General features: G+C 40.0%; 1 protein-coding gene across 2 annotated transcripts in view; it reads left to right on the forward strand.

Moving 5' to 3' along the window:
• Nucleotides 1-14,899, forward strand: part of Amph (amphiphysin) — a 227,983-nt gene that overhangs the window by 138,215 nt on the left and 74,869 nt on the right. For both annotated transcript variants that reach the window (XM_004629658.2, XM_023713540.1), the window contains exons 3-5: nt 1,456-1,510; nt 9,983-10,077; nt 13,685-13,780. In XM_004629658.2, the coding sequence (XP_004629715.1) occupies nt 1,456-1,510; nt 9,983-10,077; nt 13,685-13,780 (246 nt within the window). The remainder of the gene's footprint in view (nt 1-1,455; nt 1,511-9,982; nt 10,078-13,684; nt 13,781-14,899) is intronic.

The raw sequence follows: 14,899 nt of genomic DNA on the forward strand, positions 1-14,899 counted from the left end.
TCTTCTTCTTCTTCTTCTTCTTCTTCTTCTTCTTCTTCTTCTTCTTCTTCTTCTTCTTCTTCTTCTTTCTTCTTCTTTTAGCTATTCTAGTTCTCCTACCGCACTGTAAGTTATTGAGGAAGGAGGCAGGCATACCTTTTCTGGTAAATTCTAACACATACCTGTTCAATTGAATATAGCTATTATAGTTGCTGTCTTATTGCTGAACTCAAGGTGGAGTCATTTTCTTTGCAGTTTTGTTGACTGATCATACAGTTAAAATGTATACAGTTTCAGTATTTTCAGCCACAGTGGCATAGCAGATCCTGAGGTCAGGCCTGCTCACCTTTTCCAAACCCCACCAAGCTTACTTAAGCTGCATTACTGATGGTCGTACTTATTTACTAGAGGATTGGGTTCCCCCTGAGCACTCCCTGGTCAATAAACAACAGGAATTGATAGATAAGCATTCAGCTTTCTTCCTCTCATTCATGGTGTCTGTAGGGTGTTTGGGTATTGCTGTTTGTCTGAGTCTCCTGTGACTGGTTTGCACCTGTCCAAAGGGATTAGCTTTCTCAGTAACACACTGTGTGATTTCCCTTTCCTTCCCTGCCTCCCATCTGTTCCCCTGTTGCCATTTCCTTGACTGACTCTAAATTGAGCTAACCCAAGTCTCAAACAAAGAAAGTGCTCATCTGTCAAAATTTGTGGTGTAACAATTCCTGTATTTATTTTTGAGAATACAATGCAGATTGCATACATAATTTAAGATGTGCTAAGAGCTACATTTAAAGGGTTATGACACACACATGAAAAATAATTTTAAACTTGAATGAAGTCTTGTCATTTTAACATATTATCAGCATAGAATGTATTAATAAGATATTTTATTTTTTTTTGTTCTAAGTCTTTAAAGCCTTGGGTTCCTAAAATACCCTGACAGTGCAAAACACCGTAATCTCAGCTTGTATCAGCTATTTGTTCTATGCGCATATGGTTGCCATAACAAACAGGGGTGATCAGTTCTGTTCTGTTGTTCCCCAAGTGTCCAAATGAAGAGAAGTGATAGCTCTTTAATTTGTAATTTCTACTCTTAGCAACATCATATTTGTCTTCTTCTTTTAAGTGGAATCCAATCTCCCTATATATCTAGACTGATGGATATTATTACTTTGTTTAGTCTTTGTCCACATATTTATATTGTTTCATCATAAATACTCTCTGCAGACTGTTAGGTAAGATGAGAGAAGTAAGCGGGGAAGGGACAAGAAAGAGTAAGGGGAAAAGCTATCCAAATGTGTGGCGTGCATGGGTGACTATGCCATAATGAAATGCATTATTCTGCATAACTAATATGCACTGATAAAAAGGAATGAATATTTTACAGCAAAAACTTTGGGTTTCATTGCTTCTTATGTGTTTGTATGAAAAATATAGACAGGATGTTTAGCATTTCTATGTTTGTGTGTTTTGCAGGCAGAGGGTACCAGACTTCAGCGAGAGCTCCGAGGGTATTTAGCAGCAATCAAAGGTAATGTGTGTGCATTGTTTATTGCCTATTCTGAGGCACAGGTTGTTCTTGGAATTTGCAAGAGATAGAATTGAGTGTTGATTTCAAAGCCATTTGGCTTTCTGGCAAGTAGGGTACTTGATCCCCACCTACCTCCAAATTCCCATTGCAATGACAGTCAGGACACAGGAGGCTAAAATACATCTGCCCTCATGCTGGGAGTAAAGAATAAGTGCCACCCACATGCCAGAGATTTCTAGGAAGGTTTGTTAGTTGGAGTGATCTTGAGACCTTGCATAGGAAAAGCTGTTGTTGGCTTACAGCCCAAGGGAGGATAGGGCCCAAGAACAAAACATGCACAGACTCATGTATAAGCCCCCCTGCTGCTGGGAAAAGGAAGACACAGGGGCAGCAGAGGGTTTCTTTGGGCCTGCCCATGACTTGCTCACAGTAGCTGTGTTTGCAGCCTTGTTTACGTGCAGTGCAGGGATCTGTCCCTAGCTCTGGATGGACAGGTTCTTTACTAGGTACCCCAAAAGGCAAAAACCAGAAAGACTGAGGAATTCAGTTTCATAAAAACATAAGACTTGCAGATCTGTTTAAGATTATCACCATTTGACACAATGTTTAAGGAAATTAAATCAATATAGAAAGAGCCCAATAAGTAAACGAGGCAGAGATCAAATGGTTAAATAAAAAACAGGCAGGCCTGAGGATGTGTGTGGCTCAGATGGTAGAAGATTTGTTCCATGTGTAAGATGCTAGTTTGATTCCAGCTTTGAGAAAAGGAGGAGCAGAACACTTGCAAAGAAAAATAAGTGAAAAGAATTACAGATGGGTAATCAATATGAAAAAATGATTATCTTCTGGCATTATCCAAGATTGTTATAGAATCGCAAAAGGAAGGTGCCAAATGTTCAAAGACTTTTTTTTTTTTAAGTATCAGAACACAGCATTGGCAAATCCGTGGGGGAAAGGCCCATCTGTCCCATCACCCGGATAGCTCCCTAGAGAGCCACCTAGCAAGGCCTTTCCATGAGTGTCCTTAAGGGTTTTTTTTTGGCAATCTTTTTGATGTGGCTCCATTTCTAAGAATGTATCCTCATAGTTCAATGTGAAAGTGTAAAACAGAGTGTAAAGGATATTGGTAAATCATGAAATAATAAAATTTTAATGAAAAATTAGTCCTAGAATAAAATTAGTGAACTGATACTTAAGTAAAATTTGTGTAAGCTTTTCATGTCCCAGACACATAATTGTAATGCTGTGATGACTATATGAAGCAGTTACTTTTATTTTCTTCTTCTCTTCTTCCTTCTTTTCTCTCCTCTTCCTCTTCCTTTTCTCCCTCTTACTCTCCCTTCTTCTTCTCCTTCCTGTCCTCCTTTCTCTCCTCTCTTCTCACTCTTTCTGTGTCTTTCCTTGCCCATTCCCCCTCCTTGTTTTGCCCAGGATAGCCTCAAGCTCATGAATTCACATATGATCATCTTGTCTCAGCCTCTCAAGCAATTACATTTTATCTTTACTTCATAGATTTTTAAAAAGAGAAGCACAGAAGAATTAAACAACTGGCCCTAGGTCACATCCTAGTAAACAATAGGGTCAGGACAGTACTGTGCTCATTTTCCCCCTGGGCTCTTGCTTATGTGCCTTTGAACTACTGAATCAGTGGTAGCGCACTGATCTCAGGGATTCTAGTTCATCACAGGAGAATCATTGCAACTTACTACTATTGGTTTTCATTGAGCGATTGCTATGTGACAGGCTCTGTGCTAAGCCCTTTAGTCCTGTTACCTCTTTGTAGCTTCCCAGCACAGGTATATGATAAATGTCATGGAATTTATTTTGCTTTTGCAAAGAAGTAAGCTTAGATAATTTAATTCCACAGCTTCATAGAGCTCATAATTCACTGCTCCCAAATTAACCTCAAGTGTTTATTGGCCAGAAAAATAGAACCCATGCTAAGTATTATTGATTTATGATATGAGTGTAAGCACCTGATATATTATTTCATGCATAGGATAGTTCTCCATGTTTAAAACTATGGATAAATTTGTGGACTAAATGAGTGGATTCTCTCTCCAAAGTCTACGCAATTTGTTCTCTTTACTGAGGTGTTAGCTCTAGAGGGAAGCAGGAGACAGCCTGTTGCTTCAAGTTCTGATGGCTGTTCCTCCACATGAAGAGGAAGGGTGACAGCAGCTTCCCTGCTCTTGGCTTTGCTGACTGAATGATGTTAATGAGTGATGCGCCAGGAGAGACATTTGAGTGATCTTGGCCACAGTTGCTAATGGATGTGGATGGAGGTGCTCCTGAGCTTCTCAGAGCCCTCTCTGTGCTAATGTGAGCCCCGAGGAGACAGTGGGTGCTAGGATTTCCCTCAGTTACCTGGCTGCAGAGTGCTCTGTCTTTTCAGAGACTCAAACAATGAGTAGTATTCTTGGAAGATATTTGGGGCTTTGGACACAGACTTGGACCCACTTAAAGACAGTAGACATGTCTGGTGTTGATCATAAATTGCATTTTCAAATTGCTTACATGGTTAATTTTTGTTTTCTTAAAGAAGCTGGTGTAAGGGGTATCCTGTAGTGCAGGCAGCCTCAGGGCAGCATTTTAGCAGCAATATGAGGGGCTGAGTTCTGTCTTGGAGAGTTTTGGGTGGCAGACACTTTGAGAATAGCACTGAGCCTCTCTGCAGCTCTGCATTCTCCATTCACAAAATGCTCTTTTCCCCACCCCCAAGCCCAGGCACTGAGTCTATGCAACTGGGCGAAATAAGTCCCCCAGCCTTCCACCTTAAGAGTGAACATAGTGCCTTTTCCCTGAGCTACGTCTCCAGCTCTTTTTGACTCTTTGACTTTGACCCATGGTCTCACTATGCCATTAGGTTCCTCTAGCTGTGCTCTAATTTACAATCCCCTTGCTACTACACCTGGCTTCTATTCTTATTAGCACTGATCTCTGGGTGGCATTCACCAGAAATCTTTGTGATTCAGTGTAATTAGCAGGCTAGAGTTATTAGTTAGCTAATGTTGCGCTGAAAGCTAAGCCATGTTATTTCTAACTACACAAGGGTTAGGGGGCTGGGTCAGGAATGGACCTTCCAAGGAAGGTATTATTATTCAGTGAACCCAGGATGAAGGCATAATGGTGCTTGACTAAAGGCTTAAGTGTGCTGTAGAAAGTGGTGGATGGAAGGGACATTTCCAGTTAGAGAAAAAGGCAGAGAGCCAGGAAGGAGGAAAAGCCTGCACTCTTTCAGGAGTAAGTAGAGGAGGGAGGTGCAAGCAGAAACACAGTTGCAGGAAACTTAGAAAAGGTGGCAGAATTTATATAAAGAAGATTTTATGTATGATATTCATTTGGGGTTTTATTCCAAACTGGAGAAGGGAGTCACAAAATCATTGGAGGCATATGAATAAGTCACAGGTTCAGAAAAACATCTTAGAAAAAAGAGCTACTGAGATCGTGAGGGCTACAGAGAGAATCCATTGTTCTCCAATTCTGGAAATAACTAGTCTTTTAAGAAAATATTGAGTATTAGAATTTCTTTTTAAGGAAAAATGTTTTATTTTTCACTTACAGGGTATGTGTGTGTGTGTGTGTGTGTGTGTGTGTGTGTGTGTGGCCAGCTCAGCCCACCCTGAGGGTGGGGCTGGCGTGGCATATTGTGCCAGAAATCAAACCAAGGTTCCTGAGCTTGCCTAAGTTTACCTAAGCTGGTGCTTTAGAATGCTGAGCTATCTTGACAGCTCTGGATGTTAGATATTGTTAAATGCCAGTGGTTGTATTTAGCACACACTCTACTTTAATATTGCCAGATTAATTTGAAAGAAACTAGCAGTTTTAGCATTTTTTTCTAGTGTGTGTGTGTGTGTGTGTGTGTGTGTGTGTGTGTGTGTGTGTTTAATAGTAGATAAGTTCTGTTTTAAGCTTCTTTTGTTCTTCTGGATAGCTTACAAAGAAAGTGAAACTGCAAGGGACTTTATCAGGTGTCCAGTCTAATAGTTTAATAATAGCTAACATTTTTTTTTTTTTTCGGAACTGGGGATTGAACTCAGGCCTTTGCATTTGCCAGGGAAGCACTTATTCCACTGAGCCATCTCCCCGGTCCCAATAGCCAACCTTTATTAAGTATTATGTGCCAGACACTGAGATAAACTTTTGTATTTGCCCCATTTTGTATAATTGTTAATACAATATTGTGGCAAGGACTCTTGCTATTTATTGGTATTTTACACTTTAAAAAATGGTGGTTCAGGATGATTAATAATTTGCCTGAGAATCACACAGATGGACTGAAATTGAACCAAGATTTTAACAAAAGCTGGATGATTGCAAACAATGGTCTTAATTCTTATGCCACAATGATTCCAAAAATGTTTTTCATAAATGATTGCTGACATTTGAATGTTTGCTGGTGCCAAGTGCTTTGCTAAACTGTTTCCATGGATTAGAGCCTAATTCAAATAATACTGGATGAGCAGGTAATGCAGGCCTGTGGCAGTGGGCGGAAAGGATGGAATGGATTCAAGCATCCAGCAGAATTTGTGCCTCTGGGTGACACAATCGCTATGAGAAGACATACCTAATATGATTTCCAGTTTTCAAGCTGGGACAATTGGATGTCATTCTTGGACGTTAGAAGAAGGAGTAAAAACAGAAAAAGAAAGTTGAAATGTTAGGGTTTCGGGCAAGTGAAGTTTGTGGTCCTGATTAGACTTTCAAGCGGTGATGTCCAGGAAGGATTTGGAGTTAAGAGTCATTGCATGAGTGGCAGCAGAGGCCAGACACAGGGGTGATGAATACACAACCTTTTTCTCCAAATGGAGCATGGCCCAAGGTGAATGATTAATATGTGCTAGTTTTAGTTGACTCATTATGTGCATGTGTGACCTAAGGGGAAAGATGCCTGAAGCACATCAGTATTTGCTCATTTTTTCTATCCTTACTCTTATACTGGTTTTCCTCTTTGGGGTGTAGGACAAAGAATTTTCCTTCCTGCTTTCCTTAGAAGCAGCTGCTGGATTCTTAAACATCTATCTTCTAAACAGCGAGGCAAAACTGCTAGATACTCACCAGATTTTAGAAATTCTTTTCATGGTTTATCGCTGATGCTGCTGGTTGTTGTCATAACATCTTTGAACTGAAGTTATTTTTAACCAGAGCATCTATCCGCAGGCTATACAAGCTGAGTACTCATGAAGTTGTGCAATCTATGCAACCAGTCTTACAGGATGAAAATAGAATAGCAGAAAGTTGGCTGAAAATGGAAGCAGAGGATGTTACGTGAAAGGCATTGGGAAAGGTCTAGCATTTTGAAGAGAGGGAAGAAGTTCCCATTCAACAGTACAATAATAACTCTCCTCCATAGGATGCTGCTTCCGTTGTTCTGTAGTTTTGGAACCCACTAATCCTTTTAAGAAAATATTGGGTATTAGATATAGTTAAGAGCCAGAGGTAGTATTTAGCATGCATTGTACTTTAACATTGATGGATGATTTTGAAAGAATTTGGAATTTTAGCTTTTTTTGGTTTCTATTGTGTTGTTTTAGCAGAAAGTTCTTGTCTTTTGTGCTTCTGAATAGTTTACAAAGAACAGAAACTTACTGGGCTTCTGGTTCTGGAGGCTGGTATTCCAAGATCAAGGCCTGGTGGCTGCATCATGACTTGATGGCATGCCTCACTTGGGCATGACACAATGAGAAATGGGCGAGCTCATCCTTTAGAGGGACCTCCTCACGACGTGATTATGCACATGAGAATAGAACCTGCATGACCTAATCACTCTTAAACTTCTCAGCTCTGAACAGTGATCCGTATGAGCTTTGGGAGCTACATTCAAACTATGGCAGTTTTAAGTTACTAGATGTTTTATATTCCTCGGTAGAAAAGTTCGGGTTCACCTTTAGTGATGATTCAGCTTGTGCCAATTGACTGTCTTGGAGCATCTATGAGATAAATAAAACACATTTGTGGATGTCTGGGTGAGTGTTGGAGGCATGTCTTTGGACATGGGCCCTTCTGCTCTGGCTCTGTTCTCTTTATCTGCTTGTCCCATGAACTAAGCAGCTTGTCACACCTTCTGCCATGAAGTTTCTACTTTGGAACCAGCCTATCAAGGCTTGGATCCCCTGAAACCATGAGCCAATCTAAAATTGTTTAAATTGTGCATGTCAGATAGTGTGTCCCAACAAAGAGAAAGCTGATGAATATGCCTGTGTTTCTGTTAAAGTGCTTCTGAAGGTGTAGATGGCCTGGAAACAATTTCTATGTCAAAACAACTTCTTTCAAATTGTCTGTCACTACTTTTCCACAAAGTAACTAGTGGTTATTTTTGGTTGCTAATGGACATATTTACTGCAATATTGTGCTTTTGGCCTCAATGACTAAAGTCTTAGATGATTTTATTTTAAGCTTTCATTGGCTTTATTATTTACCATGAAGGTCATTTGTCCTACAAAGCCATTATTTCTGTTTTGTGCTCTTTAGACATTGTTATGAATCTATCCACATTGCTATTTATAATTTCCATCAGACTGAAGATAAAGATTTAAAGAAAGCTGCAGAAGTTTCTTGGCCTCTGAATTATAGAAAAGCATCAGCTAGTGCCTAGATTTTGGCATGAATTTTAGGGGTACACTTTGTGATATAGATCTACTTATAGCTGAGTGAGATGAATATGACACTGGGGAAATGTAGCTGTCACCTGGGTGTTGACCCCATCATAAGTAACAATATATTTTACTATAGGTTTCTGAGGGTTAGGAGATAAACACAGGTTTTTGAATCATATTTAGCTGTTATATATCTTGATTTGGCAAACCCAATCACTTCAACCATATGAACTACGCACCTTGCTGTCAGGGGCATCCTTCACCAAGTCTGTGATATACTCTTCAAGGAGAAAAGGAGATAGGCTTTCACACCTCCTGTGCCTGTGAGATGCTGTTAGAGCTTAGGGTATCAGACCCCAAAATATGTCTGTAACTACTGAGGGAAGGAAGGGTGAGATCTATGACTACAGAGTGCAAAAGCATGATGAGATATACCAAATTACATGGTGAATGTTGTACACATTCTTCACAGATGCCCTGGTATCATTTCAGTTTTTAAAATTTTATCCTATTTGTCTAATTGCTGAATTCAGAGTTGGCTGCCTTCTGCTTAGCAAGCACATGCTTCAAGTTTTAGTTTCAGAAATGGTGTCCATCTTTGAACCCCTGGTGTTAAGTTTTACCTTCTGTCCCTTTGTCCAGCCCCTTCATAACCCATATTGGCAAAAGCAAAGATACCAGCTTGGCCAGGTTCCATCTTCTGGCTAACAGTAAATGTCAAGGGATGGAGGAGTGTTTCTCCAACCCATCCTTTGCCTTTATTCTGGACTCAACCATGAGCTATCTCCATCCCAACCCAGCACTTGCACTTTAGCTTCCTTGATTTGGCAGGTAGAGAGCAGAGCCAAGAAAAGACATTGGTGAAACATTTTACCACCGTGTCATACTCAGCAGCTCCATATCCTTATTCTTATTAATAGCCATATTTTGGTACATACTGAATGTGCTTTTAATGACAATTTAAGACCTATTGTATTAAGAACGCTAAACCTTCTGATAGTTTTAATTTAAAATTATATTCATAACATTTCATAATACTGGAAACACAAGCTTTAATTTGTTTTTTTTTTTTAGTAACTGTAGGACACCAAAACTTTATTTTTAGCTACACTAAGCATTTTTATATTATATTTTTAAAAATTAAATTAAAGTTTATTTTATTGAGAAACAGATATCAATGAGACAGTTTCAAAACTGATTAATAGGACATTTTCAATAATTAATACATTGCACATTGTTATCTTCTTAGTGGTTATTCATAGTACAAGAAGCAGACATGATATCCTGTCCAAACAGTATTAGTACAAATCTTTCTTCTCATTGAATTAAGTGAAAGTAGCTGTATATCTATCCTAACTATTCTGTATATACAGATACAAAATGGTGCATTTTCACTATTTTAAACTATGTAACCACCTTCAAGTCTTATGCCCTGAAAGGCCATTTATTTTCTTTCTAATTGAACCTCAAATGACTTTACTTCTTATATTTGAAGCTATTCAGGATTAATATTATTTCTAAAACTGAGTAGTGTTATGGTCCAGTACTAGTCAATGCACTGACAGTTGTATACCATTTCATAAAGTGAGAGCGCAGAGAGCAGGATGCGTTATTCTTGTAGATTTCAGAACAGGACACTATGTCAATTTTTTTCCAAGACCCTGTATATGTCATCCTCATGTAGATATTAGAAAATATGCAGTGTGAAGAGATGAGCCTTAGAGCTCCTCCTGGAAAGTTGTGCCTGCAGATGTGTGGAAATTCTGCTTTTACAGCAGGTACTCAAGGGGGTGCTTGAACTTTGGAAGGCGTTGGAAAGGAAAAGAGCCTTCTCACCTATTTCCCTATAACAGGACTTGTTTCTCTCCAACACCAGGCATGCAAGAGGCCTCCATGAAGCTCACTGAGTCCCTGCATGAAGTCTACGAGCCAGACTGGTATGGGCGGGAAGATGTGAAAATGGTTGGCGAGGTAAGAGTCAGCACGGCAGGACACAGGAAGACTGGCAGGGCTTCTCAGCGGTGACCACTGGGCCTGCTCATTAGTTTTGTTCTCTGATAACTCCCTTTGTGGTTCACAGCCCTAATCTCAAGGGGACACCGTGTGCCTGTAAGGCAGCATGAATGTGTGCTACCTGGAGCCTCCCAAACTCAGTGAGTGGTCAAGGTGATTGTAGCACTTGCAGAGCAACCTGTGGGTTAAAGGTTTTCTTCTACATAATGGTGCCAGTTTTCTGGCCCACCCTACAGACCTTAGCATCCCATTTTTAGTGGAACTGGAGTATGGTGTGATTATATGTTGGAATGTCCTCCTTTACCCCAAACTTCTTTTAGCCAGCCCTTTCTAAAAGCTGGATCAAGAGCTCAAAAGAGCATTTGGTTCACTATGACCCCAGCTTGTCCATGTGCTTGCTAAAAGGAGTTTCACCTCAAGGGAGCTTTGGCCTCAGACATCTCCCAAGACCTGAAATCCAGCTTGTAACTGAAAGCCACCTGGCTGGCTGGAAGTCAGCAGATGGCAACACCATTATGTGCAAAGCAGAATGCAACAGATGCAAGTAGCTCTGTATGACTCTGGACTATGTATTCTTCTTGGGCTTCAGTCTCCTTATCTACAAAATGAGAAAAGCAACTATACGTAGTGAAAACACATAGGAAGCTTGTATGTCCATGTCACCCAGTTGGGGCTTGGTGCACTAATTATGATTCCTGATGTGACAAGGTCTCTCACATCCAAATTCTGTGTTAAAGAAAGAACAATTGCTTGTCCTGGCCTCCACTTGGGGTGAGGCCCTGGAGCTTATGGAGGTACAGAAGACCTGAAGTAGATCTGGCCGCCCAAGCTCGCAGGGAGATCTACTGTGATGAGCTGCATATCTACACAGTTGGAGGGAAAGTGGGTTAATTGTGGAGTCCCTGGCTGCCTTGTGCCAGTTCTGCTATCCTGACATTGCTCTTCATAATCTCATTGGGACTGTAATATAAACAGAGATCTGTTTAAGAGAAAAACTCCTGTTGACCCTATTATATCTTTCAAAAGTTTTCAGGACGTGGATTTTTTTTTTTTTTTTTTTTTTGTATTTTAGGGAAGGGTCTACAGGGTGTTCAGGGTCTCACTACTAGATTGAACTCATAGTGATCTGCCTGTTTACAACCTACCAAAAGCTGGGATTACAGGCATGCAACACCATGCCTAGTCTCACTTGCCATCTCCCCATACCCCAGGAGCAGGGCCAGCATGGCAGGCCAGGGGATCAAACCCCCTGCCCCTACACCTGCTTGAAATTGATTTAATCCTCTGAGCTATTTAGCCAGCCCTCTTTTCTTTTCTTCTTCTTCTTTCTTTATTTTTTGTGGAACCGGGGATTGAACTCAAGCCCTTGTGCCTGCCAGGCAAGTGGTCTACTAAGCTATCTCCTTGGCCCAGGATGTGAGTTTTTCAGAAACATTCTTTGCGTATCATTTTCTGATGTAATTGTTTTTTTCAGATGCAATTATAAAGATATTTCATCTTCTTGTTTTTTTTTTTTTTTTTTTTTTTTTTTTGTGGTACCGGGGATTAAACTGAGGACCTTGCGCTTGTCAAGCAAGCACTTATTCCACTGAGCTATCTCCCTGGCCCCTTTGTATTTTCTTATACTAGAAAGACCCTGTGTTTCAACATCAGATTTTTAAGTGCTTAATTTACTTTAAAATTATAAAGTAAGATTGTTTTACTTTATCTGTAAAATAATTTACAGATTATTTAACATTCAACATAAAAGAGGAGTTTTAAGAGAATAATAACAAATTACTATTGCCATCTTTTCACAGTGCTGCACCATTACAATTCATGTATGGCAAAAGCCACCTCTGAGCTTGAGTCTTTAAAGGGATAGCTGCTGTCCTACCTTGGTCTTTGAAACTGTCAGGATTTTGGAATAGAATCCTAAAAACTGCTAGCCCCATAGCATTTGCAAATATGGGCTTTTTTGATGATGCAGGAATTGAGCACTGTGTTTAGGGGATCTATGCACACCATAAGATGAGCCTTTTCTACAGTGCATTTAAATTTTCCATTTGCATAAAATTCCTGAATTTGGGGATGATGACAATTAGAGTTAGTTTCTGAAGTGTGAAAAAGAAATGAAAGCGGATTAAAAACAGTATTTATTTTTAGCAAAGTAGGAATTTATCTCTCCCCCTAAAGAGAGGATTATAGATGTCAGAAGCGTAGGTATGGCATGGTGAACACACAAATACAAAAGTGTATCTTTGCTGCCCTTAGTCTGTCTCCAGCTGCTTGAGAGGACTTGCTGAACACTGTCTATTAGCTCTCATGTCTGCATTCCAGTCATCAGGGAAGATAAAGTCTGGTAGATGGATGCACTCCCTTCTTTTGGGAAACTTGGTAAAAGCACACCCCATTGGTCAGAACTTGGTCACATGACTATACCTAGCTGCAAAGGAGTCTCAGAAATAGACTCTCTATCCTAGGTAGCCATGTGACCAGCTAAAATTGAAAGTTTAACTACTAAAAAGAAATAAAGGTTACAGCCTGAGTCATGTGCAAGCAACAGACCCCAAAAGTAGTAGTGAGAGAAATACAGTGTTATGTTGTGGAGCATCTGCTATGTTCTGGGATTCTGTGAGACACTGCCTGTGTTTAACTGGAAAAACTTTGATTTAGGGAGGTTCATTTTTAAAGTCTTATCCTTGATAAGGCACCCTGATGCACTATACAGACTCAGGGCTATGATTTTTTTTTTTTTTTTTTTTTTTTTGCGGAATCGGGGATTGAACTCAGGCCCTTGCACTTGCCAGGGAAGCACTTATTCCACTGAGCCATCTCCCCGGCTCCAAGGGCTATGATTTCAAAGTGTGACATCTGGGTTGAAGTATGGATCTTTCATTCATCACCTGTGTGACTTTGACCAACATATGTGACATCTTCGGATTTCAGTAATCTCTTCTCTATATATATTAGAAATAACAAGTCTTTTCCGATTAACACAAAACTATTATGAGAATTAAATGCCCTTCACCACACATATCTAACCCGGTGTCTTAACATATTGACAGTAATATTCACTGAGGGTTTATTACTTATGGAGTTGATATTTCATAAGCCATAAAGCCCTTCCCAGTGTGACTGTAAATTTTCTACTTACTCCGCGAAGCCGTCAGCAATGGTTTGTTTTTTGTTTCTACCTGGATTGATTTCCTATTTCATGACTCACAGTTCTTCCAATAAGCAAAGCTGTCTCTTTGAGACTGTAGTAAGTCTTTTAGCTCCAGAGTCCATTTGTTTCTGGGAGCTTTTGAAACTTCTACCTTCCCTGAGAATCAGAAATGTATTTTTTTTTCAGAAATGTATTTTTGAATGAGACAATTTCTCAGTCCATACTGTTAATTAGCGTTGTGGCCAAAGTGTCTCTACATTTGATTTTATTCTTAAGTAATCCAGACTCTTTCCAACATCTAATAGCTTGAAAAGTGTTACTCAACCAATTTTATAGTTTCAGGTGGTTTAGAATTTTGTGGAATACATCCAATGAAAATAATTCAGCAACTGTCTCTTTATTTCTCATTTCTTTTAGAAATGCGATGTGCTCTGGGAAGACTTCCATCAAAAACTAGTGGACGGGTCCTTGCTGACACTGGACACCTATCTGGGCCAATTTCCTGACATAAAGGTACTCTCTTCTGTGTGCATGAAGGGAAATAGTCGAGGCTCTCTCATAGTTACAGGAACATGAACAAGACAAGGAGAATTAAAAGTCCTGGAAATAACATCAGAACCAGTGGGTAACTTTTCATTTATTTAAGTGTGAGATTTTTATTCTAGTTCTATCAGGTTGAAATGAAACTGAGTCAAAGAAATCATAATAGCCCTTCTCATGAATTGTTTCAGTTTTTTTTTTCTTTCCAGAAGTCTTTGTAAGGCTGTAGATATAAAATCATACATCAAAGGTACTAAGACATTTCAGTATTCTTTGTAGCCCAACCTTTTGTTACATAGCATTGAACAAAGATTTTCATTAGCATAAACAGTAATGACAAAGAAAGAAACTTCCATGTGAAAGTGACAGGAAACTCTGACCTGTCCTTATTTACTGTTAATTTTGTATGTGGTCATAGTGCAAATAGCTTTTATCCACTCCTTGAAATTTTTGGGCTCAAGTTGCTATATGAAGTTATGAGACTTTCAAATACATTGGAATGTGCACCAAATACTATCTTCTCTGAAACATTCATCTTCTTTGACAATTGGATCCATTACACAGGTCAATATAGAAGTGAAAGTGTGAATACTGTAGATTTGACGTTGATGCAGGAGGTAAAGATGGTTTTTAAACAAAAACACAGGTTTTATACAACAGCTGGATAGCACACACTCACACTTTCCATTTGTTTTCCCTGATTAAGGTGGAGCACCGGGTAAGGCAGCGATGGGATGCGGAGTCCAGAACCGACCCCCTGTGGCATCCACACTAAGTATCTCATGAGGTTTCTGCAGAGACATAAGCCCCCCTTTTCCCGCCTTCTCCATCCCCATGGCCAAAACACCAGAAAACTTTCTGCAGCGGTGTGTACTGGTCTTGGCCATGACACAGTGAAGCTTCTTAGCACAAATAATACTCAGGGCGGGGCTGGTGAGATGGCTCAGTGGTCTAAAGCACCTATTTGAACAAGCTTAGCAAAGCAAAGGGACCACGGTTCAATCCCCCAGCACCACATGCCAGCCAGCCGCGCCCCCTGGTGGGCTGAGCTGGCCACACACACACACACACACACACACACACACACACACA

Source organism: Octodon degus, unplaced genomic scaffold, assembly GCF_000260255.1.
Source record: "Octodon degus isolate 3935 unplaced genomic scaffold, OctDeg1.0 scaffold00031, whole genome shotgun sequence".
In the NCBI taxonomy this organism is placed as follows: Eukaryota; Metazoa; Chordata; class Mammalia; order Rodentia; family Octodontidae; genus Octodon; species Octodon degus.